The 12,889-nt window shown below is 38.7% G+C and overlaps 1 protein-coding gene across 2 annotated transcripts; it reads left to right on the top strand.

Moving 5' to 3' along the window:
* Nucleotides 1–194: 194 nt before the first annotated feature.
* AQI (Peptidase M20/M25/M40 family protein) lies at nt 195–12,662 on the top strand. Of its 2 annotated transcripts, none has more exons than XM_077359539.1 (4): nt 195–1,137; nt 2,303–2,440; nt 6,740–6,979; nt 12,337–12,662. In XM_077359539.1, exons 1-4 carry the CDS (start codon nt 271–273, stop codon nt 12,448–12,450), a joined length of 1,359 nt encoding a protein of 452 aa, XP_077215654.1. In that variant the 5' UTR covers nt 195–270; the 3' UTR covers nt 12,451–12,662. The 2 variants fall into 2 exon arrangements, with proteins under 2 accessions (XP_077215654.1, XP_077215649.1); XM_077359534.1 differs by having other exon boundaries at nt 196–1,137; nt 6,731–6,979.
* Nucleotides 12,663–12,889: the final 227 nt, after the last annotated feature.

The following is a 12,889-nucleotide window of genomic DNA, read 5'->3' as shown; positions in this document are numbered from 1 at the left end:
CCTGTTAACGTTTTTCTTTGCCTTTAAAACTTAATGAATAATGTTAAAAGAGGGTTTATTTAGAGGGACCTTCAATTATGATGACGTCCCTCTAAATTAATTATATTATTTCCCCTTTTAATAGTGGGAAGAAAAGTTTTCACATGGAAAAATTTTCCATCAGAAATTGTTTTCTCGCAACCAAACAGGAACAAGCAAATTAGTGGAGTGACTAGTGAGAGAATTGAGATTATTCGAAGAGAGAGAGAGAGAGAGAGAGAGTTATGAGCGATGGAGGTAAACTGCATTTTCTTCATCCTCCTCTTATTCTTCCTCTTCATCATATCTCATTCAGATTATTCAAGTCCCTCAACACAAACCCTAGAATCCGAATCAGAATCCATAATCTCTCGATTCCAACAATACCTCCAGATCAACACATCTCACCCAAACCCTAACTACTCCCAAGCTGCAGACTTCATCCTCACACAAGCCAAAACCCTAGCCCTAGAATCCGAAACCCTAGAATTCGCCCCTGGAAAACCACTCCTCCTCCTCAAATGGCCAGGAAAAAACCCTAATCTCCCCTCAATCCTCCTCAATTCCCACACAGACGTGGTCCCAGCCGAAGATCACAAATGGTCCCACCCACCTTTTGGGGCCCACATAGACATCAATGGAGATATCTACGCAAGAGGCGCACAGGACATGAAGTGTGTAGGACTCCAGTACCTGGAGGCTATTCGGATCCTGAAGGGATCCGGGTTCGAGCCCGATCGGACCGTCTATTTATCGTTCGTACCGGATGAGGAAATTGGGGGCCATGATGGGGCAGGCCCGTTCGCGGAGTCTCAAAGATTTGAGAGGATGAATGTGGGGATTGTTTTGGATGAGGGTTTGGCTTCTGTGAATGAGAATTATAGGGTTTTTTTCGCGGAGAGATGCCCTTGGTGGCTTGTGATTAGGGCTTTTGGGGCACCTGGGCATGGTTCAAAGCTTTATGATAACAGTGCTATGGAGAATCTTATGAAGAGTATTGAAAGCGTGCGTAGGTTTAGGGCTGTGCAGTTTGATAAGGTGAAGGCGGGGTTGAAGGCGGAGGGCGAGGTTGTTTCGGTGAATATGGTTTTCTTGAAGGCGGGAACGCCATCCCCCACTGTAAGGTCTTTAAACATTATCACTTTTGTATTTGTATTATGTTAGAAAGGAATTTGATTCAATCGTAAAAAGAAAAATGGAAAAGCAATAAGAACTGCAATACAAAGTAGTAGAAGAATCTTTGTGGAATGAGTTCCATGGGCATTCTCATTTATTAGTCCTCAAGTGTAAATGTGTAATACCTTGAAACACTAGGGGTGGAATGCATGTTGATGAGTGTAGTGAGCTGTGTTACAGCTTAAACAGGTACTGGAAGACAATGTTGTCTCGTGCATAGATGTTTGTTGACATTTGATGGAGTCAACCGTGTTTTACGAGATGAATTATTAAGGGTTCAACACTAGTAGATCAATCTTTCCAACCCATTAAAATTGTTCCTGTTGCTTTTTGTCAATGCTAATGTTTTGTGCATGAGTGTAGTGAGCTGTGTTACAGATCACACACGCACTTGGAGACAACGTTGTTTCGTCTTGTGTGTAGATATTTGTTATTTGATGGTGTCACCCATGTTTGACATGATATATGGATTGGGCTTCTCAACAGTGAACACTACTAGATCAATCTTTCTAACCCATTAAAATTGTTCCTTTTGCTTGTTGACAATGCTAATGTTTTGTGCTTTCTCTACTCTTTTACATTTTTTTTTGTCTTACTGGGCATGAAATGTAGAGCTATGGTCAAAAGGAGATTATATATCGATTTTGTTTTTGTTGGAAATTTGGGATTAGTCTTTTATAGTTTTATTTTGGATTATTCACTTGGGGACATCCAAGATGTCAAACCTAAGCATGTAATTTTGGGTTATATACTGATCTGAAATAGCCTACATACCCATCTACAAACAACAAACCAAGAGATCAAGTGAGGGAAAGAAGTGTTGCGACCACTAAAATCAATCTCCAACCTCTCCAATGGAGAGATGAGACAATATTGATCCTAATACAACTTCTTTCACTTAATGCAGATTCTTTGGAAACTTTTGAGCACAAGTTTTTCCATATGAAGTAGCCTAATGATTTCCTTATTATCATTAATGAGTTGTGGACATAGTGTAGGTTCTGCATTCTTTTGAATTTATGAATCTGTTCACGCATAGTACCTTGTCATATTTTTTTTTCTTGTGAAAGCTTTCTAACTTATTTTTCTTGAAACTTCTTTCAACCAGGGTTTCGTCATGAATCTGCAGCCATCTGAAGCAGTGGCAGGTTTTGATATTCGGGTCCCTCCAAATGTTGATGAAGAATCTTTGGAGAAACGTATAGCTGAAGAATGGGCCCCATCTTCACGTAATATGACATTTGAGGTCAATATCTCCGATTGTTTATAATTTATCTGAGATTTGAATTTCATTGATACTTGCTCCAAAGGAGCTGAACCTTGTCATTAAGTATACTTGAATCATTCCATGGTCACCACCTATTCCTTGATATTGGAGCATTGCACATACATCGAAACCCAAAAAGGTTTTAGCTGCGTGGTTTCTACATCTGCGCACTCCTTCCCAATTTCAAAGGGGTCACATATGCTCTGGTCATTTTCTTTTTTGACACTGTGATATGCTCATGGTTTTAAATTTCGGTTTCAGCTAGAATTTCGGACTTATCCGAAACCAAAATTTCAGCGGAAATCCTGGAATTTCGGGCGAACTTTGGTATTAGCTCACACAATCCCGGATTTCTAGGACGAAATTTCGATCGAAATTACCGGAATTTCGATATTTTCGTTCGAAATTACTTAATGGAATAAAAAAGTATTATTTTATTATTAATTTCGACGAAATTTCTGAAATTTGGTAAATTTCGGGAATTTCTGTTTCGGTACTTTTTCATTTCGTTTCTCACCGAAATCCAAAATTTCGGATTTCGGTCGAAATTTAAAACCATGGATATGCTTGCACTATATTTTTTTGGGAAAAGTTAGACACTAATATAACAAATTTGACTTTTCATGCTCCTGTTGAAATATAATCCTTAATATAAATTAGGTAATCTTTGTGCGTCTTACTGTTGCAAATGTAATTTTGGTTCATATTCACATATTTGGGTGCTAAGAAAATTGGGGTATAATTATTATCTAGTTGACCCAAGTTCGATGAGTATGGTGGGGAGTTTCCTGTTTGGATGTGAGAACCATAAGAAAAATTGCCGAGGTTGAATTAATTGATCAATGGAATATATTATTTGTCAATGGAAAAATCATAAATGTAAATACACTTGCAATTTTATGCCACTTCCATGAAGTCTAGAGTTGGGACCCTAACCTTTATTTGACTCCCAGTCCCAGCTAGTCTGTCTATCAAGCCAGGACGTCCCTCTGCATGCATGGGAGGTGGGAACCTTAGTGGGCATTGGAAGATGGTTCGAGGTATTGGAGGTCGACAAAACCTGCGGCTTCGGAAGGAGTATGCATATGACCAACTAGTTGTGTTAAGGTTTGGGTCTCGAGAGACATCCCTCAACAATTTCAGGTGGTGGTGCGAGGGGTTGTGTTTTGGGCCTTGATGATGTTTGAAACGGTTGTTAGAGATTCTTAGCGGAGTCCACCTCTTCAAGTTGAGTTTTCTGGCCGTAGTGCTTGCTACAGGGACCCAAGGTCAGGAAGGATGTTGTGGCTATCCCTAGTCTGCTTGCAACTGATGTAGCTAACAGCATTGAAATGCTCCAATATGAAATTTTGAATCTTAATAAGCAGCTTGTGGACTCTAGAGAGGTTCTCCCCACGTTTTGTGTGCCTGAGCATTTGATGGAGTCGAAGGGTAAGAAGAAATTCCAGTCTGACTTAGATTTTTCAAAGCAGATCAAGTCGTATCTTTGTAGGAACAAATCAGGTGGTTATAGAGATTAAACTAAATCCTCGATTCCTAGAAAGTGAACAAAACTATAGAAATTCTGTTGCTTCTTATCGTACCTTGTGCCAAAACTCTTCTCCATCGTTTCACCTTTAAAGAACTGCAATAAAGCTTGGATAAACTTTAAGAAACGAACCGTTTGCGCTTTTCACTGCTCCTCACTGTTACGTTTCGATTTCAGCTGCTCCTGATGGATCTAACATCAGAAAACTTCAATCTTAGCTCTATAAATTTTCACAAGCTCCGAAAAGCAGCAAAAACTCTATTCCAAAAGCAAACCCCCATTTTCTCTCAAGCTCTATACTTTTTTTTTCCTTAAAACATTCAAGCTCTATACTTCCGTGCAATGTTTTTAGAGGCAAAGGTTGTGTTGCATGGAATCTTTGCCTCCTATGCTGAATCTGTGTCGACATGTTTTGACATGAGAATTAGACATGGATTCACGTGGGATACAACTGGATTCTTGTTGTAGCCGTGTCCTGCACGAATCCGACATGTTGTCTCTTTTAAAATGTGAATCATGTCTATTTTCCCTTTAAACTTGTTTTCTTCATAATTTTTTTATAAAAGCGCAACCCGTCCTTTCTTAATAAAAACCCTAATGCCTCGACCCTCGAACATCGACCCTCCTTCTCCCTTCTTCTTCGACTCTCTTAATAAAAACCCTAACGCTTCAACCCTCCAATCTCAAAATTTTCATATATATATATATATATATATATAAATTTAAAATTTGTATTTCTTTATTTTATTAATAAAAATTACCAAATCCACAAATCCTACTTTTTGGGGTTTTTGTTGAATTTGGCACCTCAAATCCGTGTCAGATCCCGACACACGAATCCGAATCCATGCAACAGAGGGTGAAGGCATAAGGCAAAAAAAAAAAAAAAAAAAAAGAAAAGAAAAGATTATAAAAAAAAAAGCAAAAAATTACTAATAATCATCATCCAACCATCAATACGCTAACAAAATAAAGTATCTAACTATCATGATCAAGTTATGCTTATGAACCAACAAATATGGATTTTTACTCAATAAGTGCAGGATTGCATAATCAAGGATTAATATACAATTACTAGCTTTATTTTTTTTGATCGGTAATTGCTTGCTTTATTTTGAAGAAAGAAAACAACCACGGATTTTGATTTTGCTGAATGGTTGAGGAGATCACACAAAAATGATACAAGGAAAAAATCCCTAAGACCCCAAAACTCTCTGAAAACAATTTTTAGATCTTCAAATAGGTCTTATTAGACCACACTTAACCCACTTTAAACATTAGTAAGTATTTAGGGAAAGAAAAAAGAAGGGTGAAATTCCAAATTGTGGGGGTTTGGGTCGTCAGATTAACCTTTTCTGTTTACAGGCATGAAAAAAGCACACTTTTTGTCAAGGCGTATGCCTCGAGTGAAAGGCGTGCACAGCTTTGAACATGTTTTCCTCCAATGGTCACGTCTTTTTGGCATAATGCCATATTGTCATTCCTTGAGGAGAGCCTTGAGGCATCATTTTAGCGCCCCGCCTTGAGGCGTGCACCTCTGGCGCCTTTGAAAGCGCTGCTGGTGTGATGTTGTGGGAGCGCATCTGCAATTGTAAGGACTGTTTCTTGCGTTTTTCTGTTCATCGTGCTGGTTCTTGCTTGTCTAGTTCGAGAAAGTGAGACTCAAATTCCAGCAACAAAGGAATGATGTTGCTGGCAGTAGACAGGAAGAGAGAAAGAGGGGTTGGGGTGGGGTGGGGTGAGGGTGGTTGCGAATTTGAAAACACATTTTCCAATGCATTGGTTACTTGTCACCACCCCAACGAACCAGTCATAAAGGGCGATTTAATCAGCCCCTGTAAAATATTATAAATGGAGAAACAGAGAATAATCCTAATAATGTGGATGAATTTATGGTTTATCTTCCTTGCTTCTGTTCTATCTCCATCGACCAAAGAGTCTTCTCCCCCCCTTTCCTCCTGGTTTTATTCCTATGAAGTTTGTGATCTTACTTGGCAGTCCATGGATTTGAGGGTATGTCGTTGCAAAGGCTCAGGTAGTGCACGAACACAGCCCCTAAAACACTTTATCTTTCTTCTTCACGATTCTTGTTCCCTTTTATGATGCTCCTATGTGATTACGATTTTGGGTTTCATTGTTAATGCATAAAATTTTTCAAGCACCCAGCAAACGCTATTAAAATAATGTCAGTCGGGAAATGTAAACAATCATTGGTGGATAAGTACAAGGAAAATAATAATGAAGGTAATCATGTAGGTCCACTTTTTGAAATTCAGGTGCAGACAATTCATTTTGGAAACACTGGCATTTGGTCAATCTCAAACAAACCAAATGGGACACGGGTCATCTTTTAAAAATCATTGGGGGCTTTGTTCTTTATGAAAGATCAAGATTGTTGGAGTTAGTTTGGATGTACACACAAATTGCACCTGCTGTCCAATTAGATTGCACTAATGAAGAATATTAAGGCAAGTTGGTAAATAAATTGCAAATTCACACAAAAATTGCACTCATAATCTAATTAGATCGCACATCAAAAGCTAGCTCTTATTGTCTGAAAAGTTTGTAGGTTCTTAATTTGTTTCTATATGCCGTGCTTATTTCTGAATCAGATTGATATCAAAACATCCTACAAAACCTAAGTGTATTTGGATATTGAAATGGTCAGTTTGTTTTCTAGAGTGGCATTTTATAAACTGTTAATGGAACAACAAGTTCAATCAATCTGACCATTCTTGCAGCTTGGGCAGTTTAAGCAGAAGGTTCCTGTGCACGATATGTTTGGGAGGCCCGTCCTCACTGCTTCCGACAGTTCCAACCCATGGTGGACACTGCTAGAGGGGGCTGTAAAGAAAGCTGGTGGCAAACTCAATAAGCCAGAAATCTTTCCAGCCTCGACCGATGCTCGTTATTTTCGGGAACGTGGATTACCAGCTATTGGGTTTTCTCCAATGACTAACACTCCTATTTTGCTCCATGATCATAACGAGGTTCATGTCAACTATTTTTTTCATTCTTTTGATCTATTTCTGACAATTTCATGAATACATACGTATTTACTTAAAATGTACACCTGTGCATATTCATATGCATTCGTAAGTACCTACCTGCTTTTGTACATTTGTTCATACTTAACGTGCATTTTTAACTTTGTACTATTTAAGCTATGTAATGCATATGTGCAAGTTATGGAGAGTGGGCTAGTAATATTTGTACTTTGATATGTGTGTATTTGTTTACAATTACCTCTAACTTTATGCATTACATGATTGTAGTTGACAAATTTTCTTTTCCGAAAAGGTATGAGTCAAAATCTAAATTTGAAATGATAGAATTGCTTATAACCATCATGTTTTTTTTTCCTCAAAAAATTGCACTGAAGTGATAAAATTGCCTACGATTTCCAGCGTCTCTCCTTCAAAGTAACGGTTCATCTTCTTTCTCAGACTGCCCAGTAGTGCCACAGGCTTGAATTACCATAGAACATCATTTGCCTCCTTGAAATGGGCCCCTAGTACCATAAGGATCTTCTGTACGAGATCTTCAATGCAAATTATTCCTCATACTTGCCCAACCCTGTTCAATAACAGTGTTGTCTGTCAAAGCAATTATTTGTTTGGTAACCCCAATTGTGATTAGATCTTAGTCTTAAGATTAGAATATCCGTATGTCAAGTACAGCTCAAACTATGCAACATCTTCGTAGTTGCTTGCTTTCTTAACTTTAAGAAAAAATATCTGCAAATTTTTTCTTCTCTTTGGGTGCACAGTGGATGATAAGCAACAACTTTGCTTCTGGGCTAACATAAAATCCCCTTGAATTTAGCCCCACATTTCAATGGATCAGATCTTTGTCCTGCCCCTCGTACTCCTTTGCAGGTTGCTCAGCTTTGCTGAGATCATCTTTCCATTTTCAGCATTCTTCTTCTTGATACCAAGTGCTTACTATTTTGCCGAAATCTATTCCTCTGCCCTCTTCCTCTTCTTCAGTACAGACTGTGGACCCAAGGCTCCTCCCTCGGCTTCCACTTTCCATGTCGCTTCTTGCTGCAATTTAAAGAAGGCTTCTTGAGTCAAAAGTGGTGGGAGTGATTCTCAATTGTGTTTGTACTTTGTACGTATGTGTGTTAACAATATATGCATGTACCATCCACACATTATGTTTTAGTGCTTTTAATTATCTTATATCTTCATCAGTTCATCTATATAACTTATTTTAGTTCTAGAAGCAAATGCAAATTGATGTCTACACTCCTCCCTCACTTTTTCTCTTTCTTCAAGCCTTAGATCTCCTTTTTTCAAACCAACACGATCAAGCTACAAGAATATTGTTTAATGTTTTTAGTGTTCGGTAAACCCGACCCGCGATGCCCATTTCTTCTAATTGTGCAATTCAAGCACCAAAACACGTCTTTTCAAAGAAAAATGGAGTCGTTTTGCCCATTTTCGTGAATCCGCGCCCCTTTGTTTCTTCCAATATGAGAATGGAGAATGACAATGGTTGTTGAATGCAGCCTAGATCTCCTCTCAATCCATCCGGTTGAAACCCTCAAATAACCAAAGCCCTCCATCCAAAATCCTCAAAAACTAACTTCTCTTCCACTTCCCTATTTGGCTCATCTAGAATTGTCACCCATCACCCATGTCAGTTTGTCTTGTTCATCTTCTTCCTCCGTTCAATTTCATGTTCCTGATGTTTATCTGTTTCGTTTTTTTTTTTTGAATGATTCTGTTTTGTCGCACTCAAAAGAAACTATTATTCGTGTTTCAATCTACTTCTCCTTTCGTTGTTCCTTTATTTTAATTCCCTATGTGCTTGTGAAGATCTATGAATGTGAGAGGCTTCTCGCTAGCTGGTTGTCAAGGGAATGTTTATCTCTTATTTCCATGATCATATTTGCTACCTTCTTGCATAGTTCTTATGTAAAAGTTTTCTCTGCCTTAACATCTACTCCTTAATGTTCCGTGTCATTTAGTTTCTCACTCTTTTGTTTCCACTACATGCAATATGTAGGCTGCTTTGAAAGCATCAACCGTCAAAGCCTTCTTCAAGCTTTGAATCATTATGTAGAAGACAAGTTCACTTTCCTTATCACTGATATTAGAAATAAAAGAAAGAAAGAAAGAAAGAGCTACTCAATCATCGAAAAGGGTATACACAAGAAACCTCTCTATCACCGGTACTAATGAATATATTTAATTATTCATGCATCAATTCAATTACAAAAGAACCATTCAAAAAAAAAATCAATCACAAAAGAAAATAATAGGAGGAAGGAGACACCTACAAGTCAGAGTCAACATAGAAGTAGGGGGTTAAGGGTAAAAAGCCTCCCTCGTAGCAGTAATACTTAGTTTTGTCTTCCTTGGGTACCGCAAGCTGTGTTATTGCTGCCGGGAGTACGAGCGATAAGCAGCTATGAAGCGGAATTGAAGAAGGAACTAGAGTCGACTTAAAAAGAGTGGTATTCACACCTATCCCTTCTCAATAGCTGCGGGACACCAACGAAGGTATTATGATTATCTGTCATAATTGTCAACTTGGGAATCATGGAAAATTTTCATTTCTTTTCTTAATAATATGAAAAGCACTTCTCCATGTAAACTTGTTCATTCTGATGTATGAGGCTGTTCCGTTGCCTTTTTTTGCCTAGTTTCCACTTTTACGTGATTTTTGTGGATGATTTCTCATGCTATCCATGAATTTGTTTTTATAGAAGACAGATTAGATGTTCTTTCTGTTTTCTAACCTTCTCATATTCTGGCTAGTGAGCATTGTGACACCCGAATAATGGACTTAATGAATAGAAAAATTACAAAGGCACTTCCTTTGGGATGGTAGTGGGGAATCTAAGAAATTAAGGCACTTAATGAATTGGGACACAGTAACCAAATCCAAACGAGATGGCGGTTTGGGAGTTGGGAAGTTAAGATTGTACAACAAATCATTACTAGGAAAATGGCTCTGGTGATATGGTAATGAAAAGATGGCTCTATGGCATAGTGTGGTTGATTCAAAATATGGGATGAAAAGGGGGGATTGGATTATTAAAAAACCGGCTAGCGGGAAGGGATCGGGTTCTTGGGAATCTATCTGCTCGGTCAAGGATGATTTTGATCAGAAAATTAGATCAAATGTGGGAAAATGCACAGAGGTAAGATTCTGTGTAGACCTCTGGTGCGGTAAAGTACTGCTTTCTGTTGATTACGCGAGGCTATTTCGGATTGCGGTTAATTGAGAGGCAATAGTGGCGGACTACTTCATCCAAGAAGGACAGTTTGGAAAAGTTTTTTGGGACATCCGTTTACGAAGAAACCTCAAAGATGAGGAATTACAGGACCTCCAACGGCTTCTCTTACAGTTACAATCGGTGTATTGCTCTAAATCAATAGATGATGAGCTAATATGGGCACCTGAGCCGAATGGTGTATTTACGGCTAAGTCTTTCTTTGTAGAACTTAATGCGGGTCAGAAGTCGGATAAGAGGTGTATCTGGAATTCTCTTGCTCCACCAAGAGTAGTGGCCTTCGGGTGGACTCTGGTACATAGGAAGATAAATACTTGCGATCACCTGAAAAAAAGGCATTTCATTCTCGCAAGTATTTGTGTTCTCTGTCACCAACATGAAGAAACTTTAGATCATCTGATGCTGCATTTCCCTTTCTCTTATCGACTATGGTTGAGGGCAATTGGTGCCTTTGGGAAGAGCTGGGTCTGCCCAAGTTCAATTAGTTCTCTCTTGATCTTCTGGCGAGGAGGGCCATTTGGGGAAATAAGTAAACTATTGTGGGCCACTTTCCCATATGCTATTGTCTGGAACATATGGAAGGAATGAAATAGGCGCATTTTTTATGATCGTAGTAGAACTTTGGGGCGATTGGCAACGGATATCAAGGTAGAACTTATTGCATGGGCCAAGAATAAAAAGAAATTACTGTATGGTGTGGGGGACTTGATAAGAAATTGGTGGGCTATCATCTAGGATAGAGCAATCCGAATTAAACCTAACCCAAATGGATGGCTCCACCAAATGGGTGGCTCAAACTCAATTTTGACGGAAGTTTGGTAGGAAATTTGGGGAGGCTAGGAATTGGGGGTTTAATCAGGCATGACAAACAATCTACCATTATGTCTTTCTCGGGTCCAGCCGGAATTTGTGATGCGAATGAGGCGGAAGTCATGGCTCTTCTTTTTGGACTGCGATGGGTATACGAGAATAACCTGGGATCTTTAATAGTAGAAGGGGACTCGAGAAATGCAGTGGGCTGGGCTTCGGGTACTTTGAAAGGGCCCTGGCGTCTTCAAGACGTGATAGCGGAAATTCTTGATCTTATAAGGTTGTTGAACCCTAGAATTGAGCACCGGTGAAGATCAACATATGAGGAGGCGGATGGTTTAGCTAAAGGAGTCTTAAGGGAGGGAACTATAGTTCTTAGACCTTTGTAATCCTTTAAAGGAGTGTACTTGGATCTTGGATCTTGGATCTTGGATCCACTGTTGTAATATCGAGGGGACAACTTGTTCCAGCCAATATTCAATAAAATTGTCAACTTTCAAAAAAAAAAGTAAAAAGCTTTGAAGTCCTTCCTCTTCAGGTCATGATCTTGCCACATTTTTACGAAGGGTCTCACCAAGGTTCATAATGTGAGTCTGTTGACAAGCTGATTACTTAAGGAACACATCAGCTTGAAGGGGAAATCATAGTGCGGGTGCGCGTCTGTGCGCGCTATCTACACATGCTTTGGTGCCTTCATTAAGGATATTGAGTCTTTTGTATTTATGTATTTATAAACTATTGCAACTCTCAGCTGATATAAATAAATTTTCTATACTCCTACCTGATATCGCATCTCATACGAAACACCATATGATTTGAATAGATTTCATTGTTTGCATTGTATATCCATGTTGAATGTAATGTACGCATGTACACGGCACAATGTGTTTGTTGGAGCAAATTGTGAGAACTATTGTTTTGGGCAAAATTACTGGAGGCCTCTTTGAATTTCTCAACACAGACTGGTGTTCTTGAAAGGAAAATTGCAATTGAATCCCAGCTGAACAGTAACGTGGACTGAAACCTCCATACATCTGAAGTTAGTTTGCTCGAACTCGTCCCGCTTTCTGTGGATCAGCAAACGTGGAAGCAGATATGTTAGGAAGGGAAGGCATTGATAGAAAGTGACTTAGTTATTAGTGATCACTTCCCAATTGGTTAAAACTCCGTCCTTTCTTGTACTTGGATATCTTGTCCTCCGTTTTTTGTTGCAATCTTATTCTAGTTACCATTTAAAACAAACATTTATATCGTTTCCAGATCTGAAATTCTGTTTTTATCTGGGTGCAGTTTTTGAACCAAGCGGAATACTTGAAAGGAATTATGATGTATGAATCAATCATCGAAGCCTATGCCTCCTATGTTGAACAAGCAGTAGTTGAAGATTCCAAAGACGAGTTGTAAGAACAGAAGGAGAATTGCCATTTCCCACAGCTTGGGTGTTATAAAATATAGGAAGTAGGGTTAGACCCTTCCCATAACATGTCAGGTTCAAGACCAGAAATGCAAGTCGGTGAAGAATGTTGTGCTTGTTGAATAATGGTATTGCTCCAGAAGATCTAAACTACTTATGTGGCATCATATTTTTAGATTATTTTACATCACAATTTTGTACAGCTATGTGACTCTGGCAAACAGGCTTTCCTTGGGCTCCCTATTATCCTGGCAGAGTCAGGTCAAGTTTGTCTCATCTAGCCATAGGAGATAATTTACTGGGACTTATCAATTTATTGAGAAGAGATATTTCACAAACTCTCATTTCCAATATAAATATATTTAGAAAATAGTTTGTAAATCTACAATTAAACACTTGACACTGTCAACAGATAAGAAACATAAGTTA

The sequence above is a fragment of the Tasmannia lanceolata genome, unplaced genomic scaffold (assembly GCF_043159265.1).
Source record: "Tasmannia lanceolata isolate RefF3 unplaced genomic scaffold, GAP_Taslan_0.1 ptg000003l, whole genome shotgun sequence".
Taxonomy (NCBI): Eukaryota; Viridiplantae; Streptophyta; class Magnoliopsida; order Canellales; family Winteraceae; genus Tasmannia; species Tasmannia lanceolata.
Note: the sequence above shows the minus strand (reverse complement) of the source record. Positions and strands in the feature narration are given on the sequence as shown.